This window comes from Balaenoptera acutorostrata, chromosome 15 (genome assembly GCF_949987535.1).
Source record: "Balaenoptera acutorostrata chromosome 15, mBalAcu1.1, whole genome shotgun sequence".
NCBI lineage: Eukaryota > Metazoa > Chordata > Mammalia > Artiodactyla > Balaenopteridae > Balaenoptera > Balaenoptera acutorostrata.
This window is the reverse complement of record NC_080078.1, coordinates 23940233-23956814: the sequence shown is the minus strand read 5'-3', so window position 1 is coordinate 23956814 and position 16582 is coordinate 23940233. Positions and strand designations below refer to the sequence as shown.

The 16582-nt window shown below is 40.3% G+C and overlaps 1 protein-coding gene across 2 annotated transcripts in view; it reads right to left on the bottom strand.

Annotated features, from left to right (window-relative positions):
• Positions 1-16582, bottom strand: part of TMC7 (transmembrane channel like 7) — a 54827-nt gene that overhangs the window by 19830 nt on the left and 18415 nt on the right. Inside the window, exons 4-7 of one of the 2 annotated variants that reach the window (XM_057529814.1) lie at positions 14321-14488; positions 10652-10734; positions 4617-4762; positions 830-977 (exon numbers count right to left, since the gene is read on the bottom strand). In XM_057529814.1, coding sequence (XP_057385797.1) covers positions 830-977; positions 4617-4762; positions 10652-10734; positions 14321-14488 — 545 coding nt within the window. Of the gene's footprint in view, positions 1-829; positions 978-4616; positions 4763-10651; positions 10735-14320; positions 14489-16582 lie in introns of those variants that run through there. The other variant, XM_057529815.1, reaches the window with a different exon arrangement.

Sequence of the window (16582 nt, the reverse complement as noted above, 5' to 3'; positions counted from 1 at the left end):
TTAAGATTGAAATTAGACTCCACAATAAATGTGAAAACAGAATTATAACCTATTCAGGACATTACCTATATGTTACTATTACCTATATGTTATTTCTTTAAACAAATAATACACTTCATTTGATTCCTTCCATCTCACTTCATTAAGCTTTTGATATCACTGCCTCCTCCTCCTTTTTTGGGCAGGTTTGATCAAGATGCTATTTGTTACTCCTTTTCTCCTGATTAATTTGGAAGTTCTGCTTTTTCATATTCTCTCCACTCCACCTTATTATCATAGCATTCTTAGTCCTATTTCTCCTGGTTTAAGAGACGTTTATGACAGGTTCTCATCAAGCAGAAAAATAACAGTACAAACCAACAAGGACCTACTGTATAGGACAGGGAACTCTACTCAATATACTGTGATAACCTGTATGAGAAAAGAATCTAAAAAAGAATGAATATATGTATAACTGAATCACTTTGCCACACACCTGCCACTAACACAGTATGGTAAATCAACTATACCCCAGTAAAATTAAAAACAAAAAAAGAATAACAGTTTTCTTCAACTAGGATTAAAATAAGTTTTCTAAATTAAAACAAAAACAAAAAATAGTACAAGGTGATGGGGGAGACGGGAAGATACCACCTCTTTTCCCAGCCCCAGTTCACCAGCTTCATGCTTGGGGCTAAGGTGATCAACCCCAGGAAGTGGTTCTCTGCAAAAAGCTCTTGAAAACTACATAGGGCTACACAGCTAAGCACTGGGGACAGCCTGGCCCCCACCAGCTCCTTTGCAAGCTGTAACCCCGCCTCCCGCCAAGAGAAAACTGAGTGGCACTCACTCGGAGCTCGTAGCGCAGGCTGCTGTGCCTCAGGTCCGCCATGCTACGGTTGGTGATGCAGAAGTCCCAGCCGGCAAAGATCTTGTTGCAGTAACTCTGGAAGTGCTCCTCGCTCCGGATCAGATTACTTTTGAACCCTTCCACCGACCTGACCCCAAAACACGTTTATCGTTCTTATAAGAACAACAAAATACAGGCCCATGGATATGCTCTGTCTAAAATTAAAGTTACACATAGCTGCATCTTCCACCCATTTGGACATGCTTGGTCAAGTTTTGGATCGTTCTAAATATGTGGCAGCTAACCAGGCATCTCATTGTTGAAAATCACTTCCTTTCATCCATTCAATGGCTTCTTTCGCAGCTGGAATAAAATCCAAACTCTTTTAACACACCCTAGAGGTCCCGCATGACCCTGCATGGCGTCATCTTTCCTCCCATAGGGCCACTCTGCTGCAGTGACAAAGGCTTTTTTCCTATCCATAAACACACAAACCTCTCCTCCAGCCTCAGGGCCTTTGCACGTGCAGTTCCCTCTGCCCTCTCCTCTTCCCATGGCTGCCCCCTTCTTATCCCTCAGGTTTCGCTCAAATATCCCCTCCACAGATTCCCCACCATCCCATCTAAAGTTGTGACTCCTACTTCAAGTCAGTCTCTTTAATTTCCTTCACAGCAATAACCTAATCTCCAATCATCTCATTTATGTGTTTACTGCTTGTAGCCCCTTACCCTGACTAAACTTTAAACTCCTTGAGGGCAGGTACCCTGGCTGTCTTCCCACCTTTATATCCGGAATGCCTGGATATAAATATGGCCACTATGGTAACTGATGGATAAATGCATGAATAAATGACTTAAATAGTAAAATAACCAAATAATTAGCGAGCACCTGTTTTGGTCAGATGCAACTCTGTTGCACAAGTTCATAATCATTACTCATTCAAATGCTTTCCTGGAAAAAAATACACTCTGGCACTTGACATAAAAACGTCAAATGCCACCCACTCTGTAGACAAACCAGGGTAATTTTAGGATTTGCTACTGAGTTGTGAAGACAATAGAAATGAAAGGAATTATAGCAATCAGTTGTTCTGCCAAAGGTTCACAGCAAAGAATTTATGTCAGAACCAGCTGGGGTGCTTTTCCAAAATGCAGACTCCCGGGTGATTTCATATCCTGAGATTTTTAATTCAGTAAGTCTCATGGGGTGGGGGGGTGGTCCAGAAATATGCTATTTATAAAGCTCCATGGTGATTCTGAGGTCCCACCCCAATTGAATGGTCTGATTTAGACCAAACCTCCATTTTACAGGTGGGAAAGCTAAGATCTAGAGAAGGGAAAAAGTATTTCCCTAGATCCAAAGAGCTAGTGGCAGAACTGGGGCTAGTACGATGATGACGACGACGATGATAATAACGATGATGATTTTAATTTAATAAACGTCTAAGTGCCAGGCCCAGTACTAAGTTCTTCACCTGCCTTGTTTCAGTTAATCCTCCCAACAACCCTTCTAGGTGTGTACATATCACAGACAAAGAAAATGAGGCTCAGCGAGGTGAAGCCACATTTGAACCTTGGTCTCTTGACCAAGGCTCCTCCCTGGGTAGGCCGCTCCCCATTACTTCACAGCCACCCTCCCTGCAGGCTTCTCCACGAAGCAGTCAAGGCCCGGAGGCGCAGGAGCTCGAGCAAGACCCGGAGGTGGCTTCACTGTTCAGTTGATAAAGCAGCTTCTTCAGGGCCCCTTCCAAGGCCCCAGGAGCGCCTCTAGCAATGTGTTCATACGGTCTTGTTTTGATTTTTTATCATTTACAAGAGATACTTTCATGTTCTTTGTCTTACAGAGGGCCCCTCCATACCGTCTACATTGCCGGTCCATAAAACTTGGATCTACCCTTGCCATGAGCACACAACAGCAAAGCCAGAACCCCAATCAACCAACATTTCTTTACCAAGCATTTCTCGGCCCTCAAAATGAGCCACTGCTCCTCTTGTCAGTATGCTGCCCGTTTCTGTGGGGGATGGACACACACCAGTTCATTTTCATCTCATAGATTCTGACTCAGGATATGAGTGCCCAGCTGGGCTCTGGGGTTTTCTCTGTGGTGGTGAACCCTGGTCTCCATGGAGGACAAACTCAGACGCCAAAACCCTGGTCTCTTCTACACCTGTGATAAGGAGCTTCACAGCCCCATGGCTTATAGCACTGCCCGGCTCTCACAGGCACAATGAAGTGGGGAAGAGAGGTGCCCATCCAAGCATTCCCCCTGGGGCAGAGACAGTAAGCCGTCCATCAGGAATGGGTGGTTCTCCTTTCATAGTGTAGCGCTAGTGCTGGGAAGTGGCTGCCAGCCAAGGACAACATTTCCCAGCCTCCCTTTCGGTAAGCCGTGGTCATGTGACTAAACTATAGCTGATGGAATGCGAGTGACGGTCATCACTCTCAGGCGGAGCCCAGAAACACTTACCACGTGATACTCCTCCAAGGTTGTTTTCCCTTCCAGCCCTCAAGAGAAACATCTTAAAGCCACATGCTGATGATGGCTGAGCTTCAGTCAACTTGAGTCCCAGCAGGACTGAGAAGGAGTCTTCTACACTAACCTGTGGCCCACTAAGAACTTCATGGGAGAAAGATATACAACTTCTATCGTGTTGGGCCATTTTTCTTTTGGGGATAGTTGTTTGTTAAAGTAATTAAAAGTAATTAATATTCCTCACTTTTCTTGGGAATTGGCACCTCCCACTAAAATGCCTGTCTACCATGTGAAATGTCACGTTCGCATATGACCCTAACCCACTGGCCACAACTGAAGGGTCAGGATTGGGTACCTGAATGAAGCAGAGCCAGCAAGTCTTCAAAGGATTTCTGAGCCTGTGACCCTGGGAGTACACATAAGGAAGCTGCCACCAGAAGAATCAGAGATGCAGGAGCCCTTGCTTTGGGTTGTTTTGAATCCATTCCTATATCTTTGTCCTTCCTGTAATTTGGAGTTTCCTCCCTTCCTTGGTTCTCTCAGCCACTCGATTCCCCTTTAGCCCAGTTAGTCAGAGTTGGGTTTCTGCCACTTGCAACCCAGTAGAGACCTGGTTAGCATATATACCGGATCAAAGATAAGGTTGGTGGGACTTCCCTGGTGGCGCAGTGGTTAAGAATTCGCCTGCCAATGCAGGGGACACAGGTTCGAGCCCTGGTCCGGGAAGATCCCACATGCCGCGGAGCAGCTGGGCCCGTGTGTCACAACTACTGAGCCTGTGCTCTAGAGTCCGCGAGCCACAACTACTGAAGCCCATGTGCCACAACTACTGAAGCCTGCACGCCTAGAGTCTGTGCTCCACAACAGGAGAAGCCACCGCAATGGGAAGCCCGTGCACCACAACGAAGAGTAGCCCCTGCTCGCCACAACTAGAGAAAACCCGCACAGCAACAAAGACCCAACGCAGCCAAATATAAATAAATAAATAAATAATAATAAATTAAAAAAAAAAAAAGGACTTAGGCTTGATAGGCTTTTTTAAAAAAAACAAAGATAAGGTCGGCAGAATGGTACTGGCAAATGTGTTCACTGATGGTTGACTGAAGACTCTGGGCTGCTACTCCAGCTCCCAGATGCTGCCTCCATCCTCCAGGTGTCCACAGTCTCCAACACACTCACAAACCTTTTTCCACAAAGCTCAGCCCTGCACTCTGCTCATCCTTTGGGCAATGGCTCTCGAAGTCCACAGACCTCCACGAGACTCCAGCCATTAAGAATAATTCAAAGAGAACACAATGACAAGATAAACTTTACCTTTTCACTATCCAAAGAAGGCTCAGGGCCAGGTAGGCAACTGTGCTTAACACATAAGCCAGAGGCAGATCATAGATGAAGTTCTGAAATTTCACCCCGTCAATGGTGTAATGTCCATAAAAGAGGCAGGTATCCTCCAGGAAACCCTGAAACAAAGCCAAGGGCATGAGGTCAGATTGGTGAGTTGACTGCAGGGAACCAGGAAACCAGTCTCTGCCTCAAGGAACTCACATTCCAGTGTCACTGTTCATCCCTGAATTCCCCAGAGACTGGAAAAATTCCAGATTTGCAGCAACATGGATACAACTAGAGATTATCACGCTAAGTGAAGTCAGAGAAAGATAAACACCATATGATATCACATACGTGACATCTAAAATATGACACAAATGAACCTATTTATGAAACAGAAACAGAATCGTGGACATAGAGAACAGACTGGTGGTTGCCAAGGAGGAGGAGGTTGGGGGGAGGGATGGAGTGGAAAGTTGGGTTAGCAGATGCAAGCTATTATATATAGAATAGATAAACAACAAGGTCCTACGGTATAGCACAGAGAACTATATTCAATATCCTATGAAAAACCATAATGGAAAAGAATATTAAAAAAAAAGTACGTATATATGTGTGTGTGTGTATATATATGTATATATATATCTGAATCACTTTGCTCTACAGCAGTAATTAACACAACACTGTAAATCAACTATACTTCAATTTAAAAACATTAATTAATTTAAAAAATAATTTAGACCAATTAAAAAAAAATCTAGAGATATATGGGGTGCTGCTCAACTAGAGTTTGGGGAATAAAGCACAGATAAAGCCTGAGCATTAAAAATACACAGGGGTACAATCCAAAAATGAAATTAAGGAAAGAATTCCATGTGCAATAACAGCAAAAATAATAACATAATTAGGAACAGATTTAACAAATGAAGTATAAGTATATAAATCTTATATTCTTAAAACTATAAAACGTGTTTAAAAAATTAAAGAAGATCTAAATAAATGGAAAAACATCCCCTGTTCACGGATCAGGAGATCCATGGCAACACTCCCCAAACTGATCCACAGAATCAACACATCCCTATCAGAATCCCGACTGGCTTCTTTGTAGAAAATGATAAGATAATCCTAAAATTCATATGGAATTGCAAGGGTCTCAGAATAGCCGAAATAATCTTGAAGAAAAAAAAAACAAAGGTGTAGGACTCACACATCCCAATTTCAAAACTTACTACAAAACAACAGTTATCAAGACACTGTGGTACTAGCATAAGAATAGACATATAGATCTATGGAATAGAATTCAGTCCAAAAATGAACCCATACATCTATGGTCAACTGATTTTTGATAAGGAGAAAAAAAAGTCTTTTCAAGAAATTTTGCTGAGACAACTGGATAGCCACATGCAAAAAATAAAATAAAATAAAGTTGAGCCCCTACCTTACACCTTTTAAAAATTTTAACTTAAAATGGATCAAAGGCCTAAATGTAAGAGCTAAAACTATAAAACTCTTAGAAGAGGAAAGAGAGTTAAATCTGCATGACTTTGGATTTGGCAATGGATTCTTAGATATGACACCAAAAGCACAAGCAATAAAATAAAAAATAAATTGGACTTCATAAAAATTAAAAACTTTTGTGCTTCAAAGGACACTATCAAGAAAGTAAAAAGACAATCCAGACAATGGGAGAAAATACTTGTAAATCATATACGTTATAAAGTACTTGTATCTAGAATATTTAAAAAAATCCCTCATAACTCAACAATAAAAAGATAGATAGGGCTTCCCTGGTGGTACAGTGGTTAAGAATCCGCCTGCCAATGCAGGGGACACAGGTTTGAGCCCTGGTCCGGGAAGATCTCACATACTGCGGAGCAACTAAGCCCGTGCACCACAACTACTGAGCCTGCGCTCTACAGCCCAAGAGCCACAACGACTGAAGCCCGCACACCTAGAGCCCATGCTCCGCAACAAGAGAAGCCACCACAATGAGAAGCCCACGCACCACAATGAAGAGTAGCCCTCGCTGGCCGCAACTAGAGAAAGCCTGCACACAGCAACGAAGACCCAACACAGCCAAAAATTAAAAAAATAAATTAAATAAATTTAAAAAAAAGACTGATAATCCAATTAAAAATGTAAAGAGGATCCAAACAGACATTTATTCAAAGAAGATATACAAAAGGCCAATAAGCGCATGAAAAGATGATCAACATCATTAGTCATTAGAGAAATGCAAATGACAAAACCACAAAGAAATTCCACTGCACACAAACTAGGGTGGCTATAATAAAAAAGTCAGGTAATTGCAAGTGCTGACAAGGATGTGGAGACATCAGAAACCTTATGCACTGCTGGTGAGAATGTGAAGTGGTACAGCCATTTTGGAAAAGTCTGGCAGTTCTTCAAAAAGTTAAACATCCGGTTACCATCTGACCCAGTGATTTCCGCTCCCCAAAGAATTGAAAAGATATATCCACAGAAAATCTCGAACATGAATGTTCTTAGCAGCATTATTCATAACAGCCAAAAGGTGAAAACAACCCAAATGTCCATAATGAATGTATAAACAAAATGCAGTATATCCACACAATGTAATCTTATTTGGCCACACAGGGAATCAAAGATGGATAGATGCTCCAACATGGATAAACTTTAAAAAACATGCCAAGTGAAAGAAGCTACAGACAAAAGATCATGGATTAAATGATTCCACTTATATGAAAGTGTCATGAATAAGCATTCATGAGACAGAAAGTAGATTAATGGTTGCTTAGCACTGATTAGGGGAATTGGTAGGTGATAAAGGGTACAGGGTTTCTTTTTGAGGTGATGAAAATGTTCTAAAATTGATTGTGGTAATGTAATGGCTGTATAACTTTGTGAAAATACTAAAAACCACTGAATTGTACACTTTAAATGGATGAATTGTATGATATGTGAATTGAACCTCAATAAAGCTATTACCAGAGAAAAAAACAAAACAAAACAAAAAACCCCTAAAACCCAAAGGTGTCCTATGTGAAAATACAGCAGAGAAAAGTCTGTGACTTCTTATAGTGGGAATAACTGAACACCTCAAACTCCTCCTTGAATAGCAAGGATAGAACATTCTAGGAAAGTGAGGAAGAAAATATACACAGAGAACAGAAATAGTATAAGTAGTACCTAGATGTTCACTACAGTATTGTTTAGAAAGGGGAAAATGGAAGCAATATGAATGTCCATCAATAGGGGACTGGTTAGATCATGAAAAATCCATACTATAAAATATTAAGAAGTCCATATAAGTGCACAAGAAAGGTTGAGAAGGATATTAACCATGGCGTTAAAGGATTGGCAGTCTCTGGGAAGAGGTAATTTTATTTTTTACTCTGTAAGTCTTACATTTTTATGATAACCGTGTATTCTTATACTGAGTAGTTAAGTAAATTTTTAATAGAAAAAAAAAGATGTAGAAACAGAAGACTCCATCTTTTCTTTAACTCTCCTGAAGCTGAGGCACACAGGCCATAAAACTTGCCCAACTGTACAAAACCTGTTTTTATTGCCCCAGATTGGTGTCAGGGCTGTCATCAATCTCTCCTACAAAATAAAGTTACATTACAGGACAAAGGTCCACTGGGCCTGGAAAATAATTTCTCTGATATGATCATGAGCTTGCCTCAATTGTTTTCAGCAAAGACAAGCCACTGCTTAATCTCTCTGGCCAGCTCCCTCTTGGGCCTATAATTAAAATTTATATGTGACAAGATAAAGGTTATTAGCTAAAACTACTGTAGTAATCATATTACAATATATAAAGTATCAAACCAACATGTTGTACATTCTCAAAAGTATACAGTGTTATATGTCAATCATATCTCAATTTAAAAAAAAAACACAGATGTAAAAGATGCAAGAATGCTACTTATTTGCTATGTTGAGAACTGTTTTTCAGTGAATAAATGTGATAGGCATACTATAATGCATTAGTGAAGATTTTAAAAACAGGAAAAATGATGGTTGTAAAAGTGCTACTTGCTCAGTATGTTCAGAATACTTTTATTTTAGTCAATGCATGGGATGTCGATTCTGTAATGTGTGGAGAAAAGTTTTTAAAATTCAGTGTGAGAGAGAAGTTTGTAAGACTGCTACAGACTTGCAACCCACATGAAGAACAGAACCCTGCTATTTCTTTTTCTTTTTTTTTTTGCTGCTATTTCAATGAATGGATGTGACAGTCATTTTGTAATACATATAGAAATGTTTAAAAACACTTGTAAGAAATATGTTGAAGTGGTATTTGCTTGCTACATAGAAAACCCTGTTCAGTGACTGGCTGGTCTGTTCATTCTATAAACATGAACAGAAGTGTTTAAAAACACATGAAAAATATGTGTAAGGCTGCTACTTGCTTGCATCGCTGAGAACAGTGATATTACAGGGAATGTACATGATGGCCATTCTGTAATGTATGTAGAATGGTCTTAAAAACACATATTGAAAACAAATAAATTGAAATTAACAACAATAAAATTAAATTAAAATTCAGTTTCTTGGTCACATTAGCCACATTTCAAGTGCTTAAGAGTTAGTGGCTGTCGAATTTCACAGCACAGATCCAGAACATTTTTATCACTGTAGAAAATTCATTCTTTGGGGCAGGGCTGTGTTTTATCATGCATAGTTTATTGAACATTTATGATCAAGTGCATCTAAGTCTCCTGTGAAATCTTTCCTATAACTAAGAAGATCATGGTGTGTGGTGATCTACAACGAGGAACTTCTCTCATGGGATGTGACCTAAAGAAATGGGGCTAACAGCAGTTCTGGGATTTGATCTCACTAGCATGTGACCTTGGGTGAGTCACTGACTTTCTTTTCTCCTTGCGTAGTTTGCAAGCTTCTGTTTTCTCATTTGCATAGTGGACACTTTAACACCCACCTGACGATTCCTCTCAGTTGTTCTGAGGAAAACATGAGATCAGAGATGTAAAATCCACTTTTTCAAAACCAAATGCAGTGGACATATTCGAAGCTTTCTATTTATCAATTCAGAAATGTTCAATGGCATGGCATTTTAATACCAGTAACTTTCAGAAAGATATTTTTATATACTTGTATTTTTTTTAAACATCTAAAGGAGGGGTTCTCAACCTGGGATAATTTTGTCCCCCAGGAAACATCTGGCATGTCTGGAGACATGTTTGCTTGTCACAGCAGTGGGGCTGCTACTGGCATCTAGTGGATGGAGACCAGGGATGCTGTAAACACCCTCCAGGGCACAGGACAGGCCCACAGCAAAGGCGCGTCGGGTCCAAGGTTGAGAAACCCTAGTCTAGAAGGCAGAGACAGCCACTTTTCATAGCTGCACTCTTATTTGCTGAAAATAAGTGGGATAAAAAAATGAAAGCACACACACAAAAACATTTTTTAGAATAAAGAAGAATTAAAAACTTTTGGAACTACTATAGGAAGGATGAGATTAATTCTACTTTAGAGCAGCAGGGTTAACCTGGGATTAATAGACTTTTAAGGGATTTCAGGGACTGTGTATGTGTGTGCACAAGTGCGGTGTGTGCATGTGCACATGTAAGGGCATGTATGCACGTGTGTACCATGCACAACTGCGTGTGTAATTGCTGGGAAGAGGAGTCACAGCTTTCATCCAGGTGGTCTAGGATCACAGTATGTTAAGGTCTTTCAATGTCAGAGAAGTTAAATAAATTCTATCTGGGTTTATTTTCACTGAATCTTCTTTCTACAGGGGAACTCAGATCTTGTTGCAGGTCAATACGAAGGTGGCAGGAATCAGGAAAAGGCCAAGGGCTGAAAGTGACAAAACACATTTCCTGTATATCTTAGCAGGGGTGGATGAACATTATCCTTGCCGATAAGGTCACTGCAAATCCTGTTTCTTTCACTGGTACTTGTGTCAACACTCGTTTTTGATTCTCACTGCAGACATTCAGGAACCTGGTCTTTAAATAAACCTATTTCAGTATTGAGGGTCCAAATCCAGAGTTATGTTAAATACTTACAGTGCCAGAAAGCAAGTCTATGATATAACTGTAAAAGTAAATGAGTCCAGAACTACTTATTGGATACACTGTGCATTGAATATCTGTAAAAAACAAAAACAAGAACATCAGTGGAAATAGCTTCAGTCTCTATAACTTGTCTATCATAATTTGTGTATATATGCATGTATATGTATATACATTTAGATGTCATATACAATTATATATGGATATGTTTGTGAATCTGTGATTTTCTATTTGCAGTCTAAACGCCAGTGCACCAAGTACACTTCCATTTTCCCCTTTCACTATTCTCTAAATACCTGGGGATATGTGTTTTTTCTATACGTTTCGTATATGGGTCTACTAACAGCACAGGCTTTCTGATCGTATTGGTATTTTACGTTTTGGGGTTCATGTTTGCACATGTTTTGGAAGATGTGGTCAATATAATTATTATTCCATTTTAAGCACATCCAGTTTTAAAAGATCTCTACATGTGTGTAAATTAACAAGCAGTTTCACTTAAAAAAAACCATGTTTACCTACATATAATTGACCAAGAAATTTTTTGAACAGCAATTTTAGTGACACTACATTACACTTGAACAACTAATTCACTTCCTCTGTATCAGTCAGCTATTGCTGTGTAACAAACTTAAAGTCTCAAATGATTTAACCTCCATTTATTTTCTCCTTCATGGATCTACAGTTTGAGTTCACTCAGCTGATTCAGGCTAAGCCAGGATGGACACCAGGCTCCCAGTTGGGCTGAGGTCTGCTCTACATGATTTCACTCTGGGGCCAGACTGGAGAGGCAGTGGCTACCTGGGGGGGGGGGGGGGGGGTGCTCTCCTCATGGCTCTTCTCATAAGGCAGGCCAACCACATAAAGCCATTTCAAACTAATATTCCACTAGACAAAAGAAGTCACATGGCCAAGAGCAATACCAATGGGGGCAGAAAGTATTCTCTGCTCACAGTGGGAAGCTTTGCAAAGTTACAATTACAGGGGAGTGACAAACTGGGGAAAATAATCCAATATACTACCCCTTCTCTGGACCTTAGTTTCCCCTTTGTTAAAATAAGAGAGTTGAACCAGTTCCTCCAAGGCCAATTCCAGCTCTGCCATTTTATAATTCTAACATGTGTGCTCACTTATTCATTCAACAAACACTTCTTAATTACTATGCACCAGGTACATGCTGGAGATAAAATGATGAGTAAGAAATAGTTTCTGCCTTTGAAAAGCTCACCATCAAGTGGTAGAAAAGATAAGTAGGAGTTAGGTGTATATAAGGTGCTCAAATGGTTGTATGAACACAGTATTAGAGGCAAAGAGGAGGGAGACAGTCACTATTTGGAGCAGAGTCAGGAAGATGGAAAGAGACAGCTGCCACTCTGCTCCTCACTCACTGTCCTCAAGCCTAGAGGTCGGCAAACTACGGCCCTTGTGCCAAATCTGGTCAGCAGCCTTTTTTTGTTAATACCGTGTTATCGGAACACAGCTATGCCCATCTAGGACGTTTCTCCGTGGTCATTTTTGGGCCACAACGGCAGTAATGAATAGTTGCAACAGAGACCATATGGCCTGCCAAGCCTAAAATATTGACTATCTGGCCCTTTCCAGGAAGTGTGCCCACCAGCCACACCTGGCTTTTCATTTCGCTAATACGCTGAGTTATTCCCAGCTCTGAACCTTTGCAGATGCTGCTCCTCTGCACGAAGAAGCTTCCCTGAGCTCTCCAACGGCTGCCTTCTCCTTGTCCTCCTGGGCTCGCCTTACATATCGCTGCCTTCACAGAGGGCTTGGGGGACCCCTCAGCCTCCAGTGTCCTGCTGTCTGACCTCTCAGCACCTTATCCTTTCCCCTCCCCCAGAGGCAAATTCATAGCTTATATACCTCTTCGTGTGGTCCCTTCCTAACGCCCATCCTCTGCTATAGTGCAGTACCCTGTGGCGGTCCCTGCTGTAGCCCCAGGGCCTGGCTCAGGGCCCAGCACACAGCAGGTGCTCAATAAACACTTGTTGAAGGAATGGAGAAGGGAAGTGAGAAGAGGAAGAAAGGGACTTCTGACCCTTACCTTAAGGGACAAAGTTTACTAGGTAAGTCAAAATAAAAAAAGCATGTGCAGGAGGAGGATGCAGTCAGAGGAAATAATGAGGAAAACGAAGAGATGCGTGGTGTCCACGCTCAGAGTGCAGCTTCATTTCCTCCAAGAGCGTGGCCTCCCTCCGCCCAAGGCCCTGCTCACACCTAAAGGGAGAACTGAACAGGCAGTGGCGTCTAGTGAGACAGAATAGCATTCAGTTCTTCTAGAAAGAAATAATACTAAAAAAAATTTTTAAAAAAAAGCTGCATTTATTGAGCACTTTCCATGGGCAAAGCACTGTATTATCTTATTTAATATTCATTTAAAAATTATGAGTATTGCTTAATCATTACTTATACCTAAGTTTTCTGTATTAAATAATATAGAATTTATATTACTGTTTTCAATTATTTATATTTTAAATAATAAGTATTTATTATCTTTTAATGAGCTAAGTATTAAATAGTGTAGTACAACATTATTTGAGTAATGAAACAATTGTCTCACTAGTTAAATCATCACCTTCATTCTACGGATAAGGAAAATGAGGCTCACAAAATCTAATCAACTAACAGAGCTGGGCTTTGAAACTGAACCCAGGGTTTTCACACAGTAGCAGGAGATATTTATCTGTGAAATGGACATATTAGAAAATGAGAATGCAGCATCGGGCATGCAGTAGGCACTCAAAGTCAGCGTTTCCACGTTACTCTTATTTGATTTTTAAGTGTAATAGAATTAAAACAAAAAGAAATATGATGAGGAGGAATGTTTAGGGCCACAGAAGTGACTGCGGTGGGGGGGGGGGTTCTTCTGGGGAAAGGACTCATGTGATAGAAGCAGGAGGTTTCCACTTCCAGCTCCTAGCACAGAGCCTGGTACTAGAGGGTGGTAAATAAACATCTCTGGAATGACAGAAATTATCCCCATTTGAAAAAACAGAATGCCCAGACCTGACTTACACTGAGAATTCAGTAAGAAAACACAGGTCCATTACCTGCCATAGCATCTGGCAGACGACTGATGTTCAATAAACAGCAGCCTGAGCATCACTATTATCGAAGATAAAAGCCTTGAAATAAAAGCTTGAAATAAAGTCACCAGAGTCGACCGTATTATGTTTACTAAATAGTCCACTTCCCCACCCTCCATTGCTTCTCCCAAACGCCTTGCTGAACCCAGGAATGGCAAGTGACTTGCACTGGCTAGTAAGATGTGGCAAAAAGGATGTGTGTCATCTCCAGGCAGAAGCATTAGAAGCCAGCACATGTTTGCCATGGCTCTTTTTCCTTTGGACATCGTGACTGTCAATGGTGCAGAGAGAGGCTGCTCCCTCAGCTTGGGCTCCAGAGTGAAGACAACATGGAACAAAGCCACCACCAAACAGTGATGGACATACAGTGCGAGCAAGAAAGAAACCTTTGTGGTTACTGGGCGCTGAGCTATGGGGTCATTTGTTTCTGCAGCATAACCTAGCTTGTCCTGACTAATACAGTCATCCAAGACTTAGATTATAAAGATCGCTAGAGAAAGAAGCATTGTAGCTAGGTACACAATGAAAAGAACACTCCTCATGGCAAACCAGGCCTTATACTCACCCGCGCCTCTGGATGGAATGAGCACAAAGCTGCTGTTGGTGATCTTGTATCTGGTGAGCAAGACTGGGAGCAAAACCAGCATAAAGATGATCAGAAATATCACCAAATTCAGCAATACCAGAAACCGTAAGAAGGAGAAGTAGGACTGAATTCCAGTGCCAAATTTCCCTGGAAAAAAGAAATCCAGACATCACTCACCATGAGTATTGATCCAGTACCCACTGTAGGTTCAATCAGCCACTGAACTGAAATTGGAGGATCTTAGTGGGGGAGGAAGGAAGAATAATTTCAAGGCTCTACTTGAAATTATTAAGTTTAAACTTTCACATGTAAATCTACAATCACTCTTAAATCAATAATCTGAGATGGTGTGAGAGAGGGCTCAATATTTTCTCATAGGAATATCTAATTGACTCAGTACCATTTATTGAAAAGGCTATCCTTTCCCTAGTTAATTGCAGTAGTGCTTTTGTAATTGACTATATATTTATGGACCTGTTTCTGAATTCTCTCTTCTGTTCTATGGGTCTATTTGTCTATCTTTGCACCAATACCAGAACTGTCTCATTACTGCAGATATAATAATACTGGATATATGGTGCTCTAAGTCTTTAGGCTTTCTTCTTCCTCAGGCATCCTTGGTTCTCTGCATTTCTATATAAATTTTAGAATCAGCATATTCATTTTCACACATACACATGCACGCGTGTGCAAAATGTGCTGAGATTCTGACTGGGATTACATGGAATATATAGGTCAGTTTGAGAACAAGTGACATCTTTACAATATTGAGTCTCTGATCCATGAACATGGTATATTTAGGTTCTTTAATTTCTCTCAACAATATTTTATAGTTTTCTGTGCAGAATTATTTCACATAGTTCTTTAGATGTATTCCTAGGTGCAATGATACTACTGTATAACTTATTTTTTAAATGTTTGTTGCTGGTATATAGAAATACAGTTGGTTTTATATATAGATCTTATATCTAGCAACCTTGCCAAATTTACCTCAATTCTAATAGTTTGTCTTTTTTGTTTTCTACAAATAAATCATGTCATCTGCAAAAAAAAAGAGACAACTTATTTCTTCCTTTCTGGTCATTGATCCTTTTTTTCCCATCGTTGTACATTGGCTAGGACTTCCAGGACAATGCTGAATAGAATCTGTGATAATTAGAAGCCTTTTCCTCATTCTTAATCTTAGAAGAAAAGCTTTCAATATTTCACCATTAAGTATGATGTGTGCTATAGAATGTTTATAGATATTTTTTGCCAGATTAAGAAAGCTCCTGGGAATTCCCTGGCGTTCCAGTGGTTAGGACTTAGCTCTTTCACATTGTGGTGACCTGGGTTCAATCCCTGGTTGGGGAACTAAGATCCCACAAGCCACACAGGGCAGCCAAAAACAAAAAAAAAAAAAGAAGGCTCCCATCTATTTCTTATTTGCTGAGAATGAAAACTGAATTTTATCAACGCTTTTTCTGCATCTGTTGGGTTAATCATATAATTTTTTTTCCTTTATTCTGTTAAGGTATTGAATAACATTCATTGATTTTTCAAACAGAAAACAAACCTTCCACCAAATAATGATTAAATTACTAAGGACAGACAGAAAGCTCTCAAAGAATAAGTATGTCTGCTTGTTCTTGGTGCAGGCAAAGAACTTATATTCTGAGACTGAAGATGTGAGACCCACAATCTCTTCTTCTCTCCTTGACAGAGGTAAGGAGCTTAACTATCAATCCTTCACTTCCTGCCAGATGAGAACCTAGTCAGCCAAGAAATCACAGGACTGGAGTCACTGAAGAGAAAATCAAGGGCCCAGTTCCATGGGGAGAAACTACCTTCCAACACATAAGCCACTTTATGAATGAAAATCTCCATAAAAGCCACCACTTAACAAGAGAGGAATCTGGGCATGGTGGCTAAAACCTTGGGTTCTGAAGCTTGACTGCCTGGGTTCAAATTCTGGGTCTGCCTTTTTCTAGCCAATGAACTTGGGCAAGTTTTTTAATCTCTCTGAACCATGCAAATGATAAATGCCTATATGAAAAACGGGTTCTTGTGAGGATCAACTGAGATCATATGAGTAAAATGTTGAACACAATGAAGGCTCAAGAGAGGTTAGCTTTTATTATCTTCTGCTCCAAAGATGATGTTCAGTTAAACTTCTAAAGTGGATGGTTGAAGTTCTAAGTTTCTAATGAACCCCCCCTGGAAATAAGTTTACACTCTCCCAATAAAACAACTAAAAAAGTT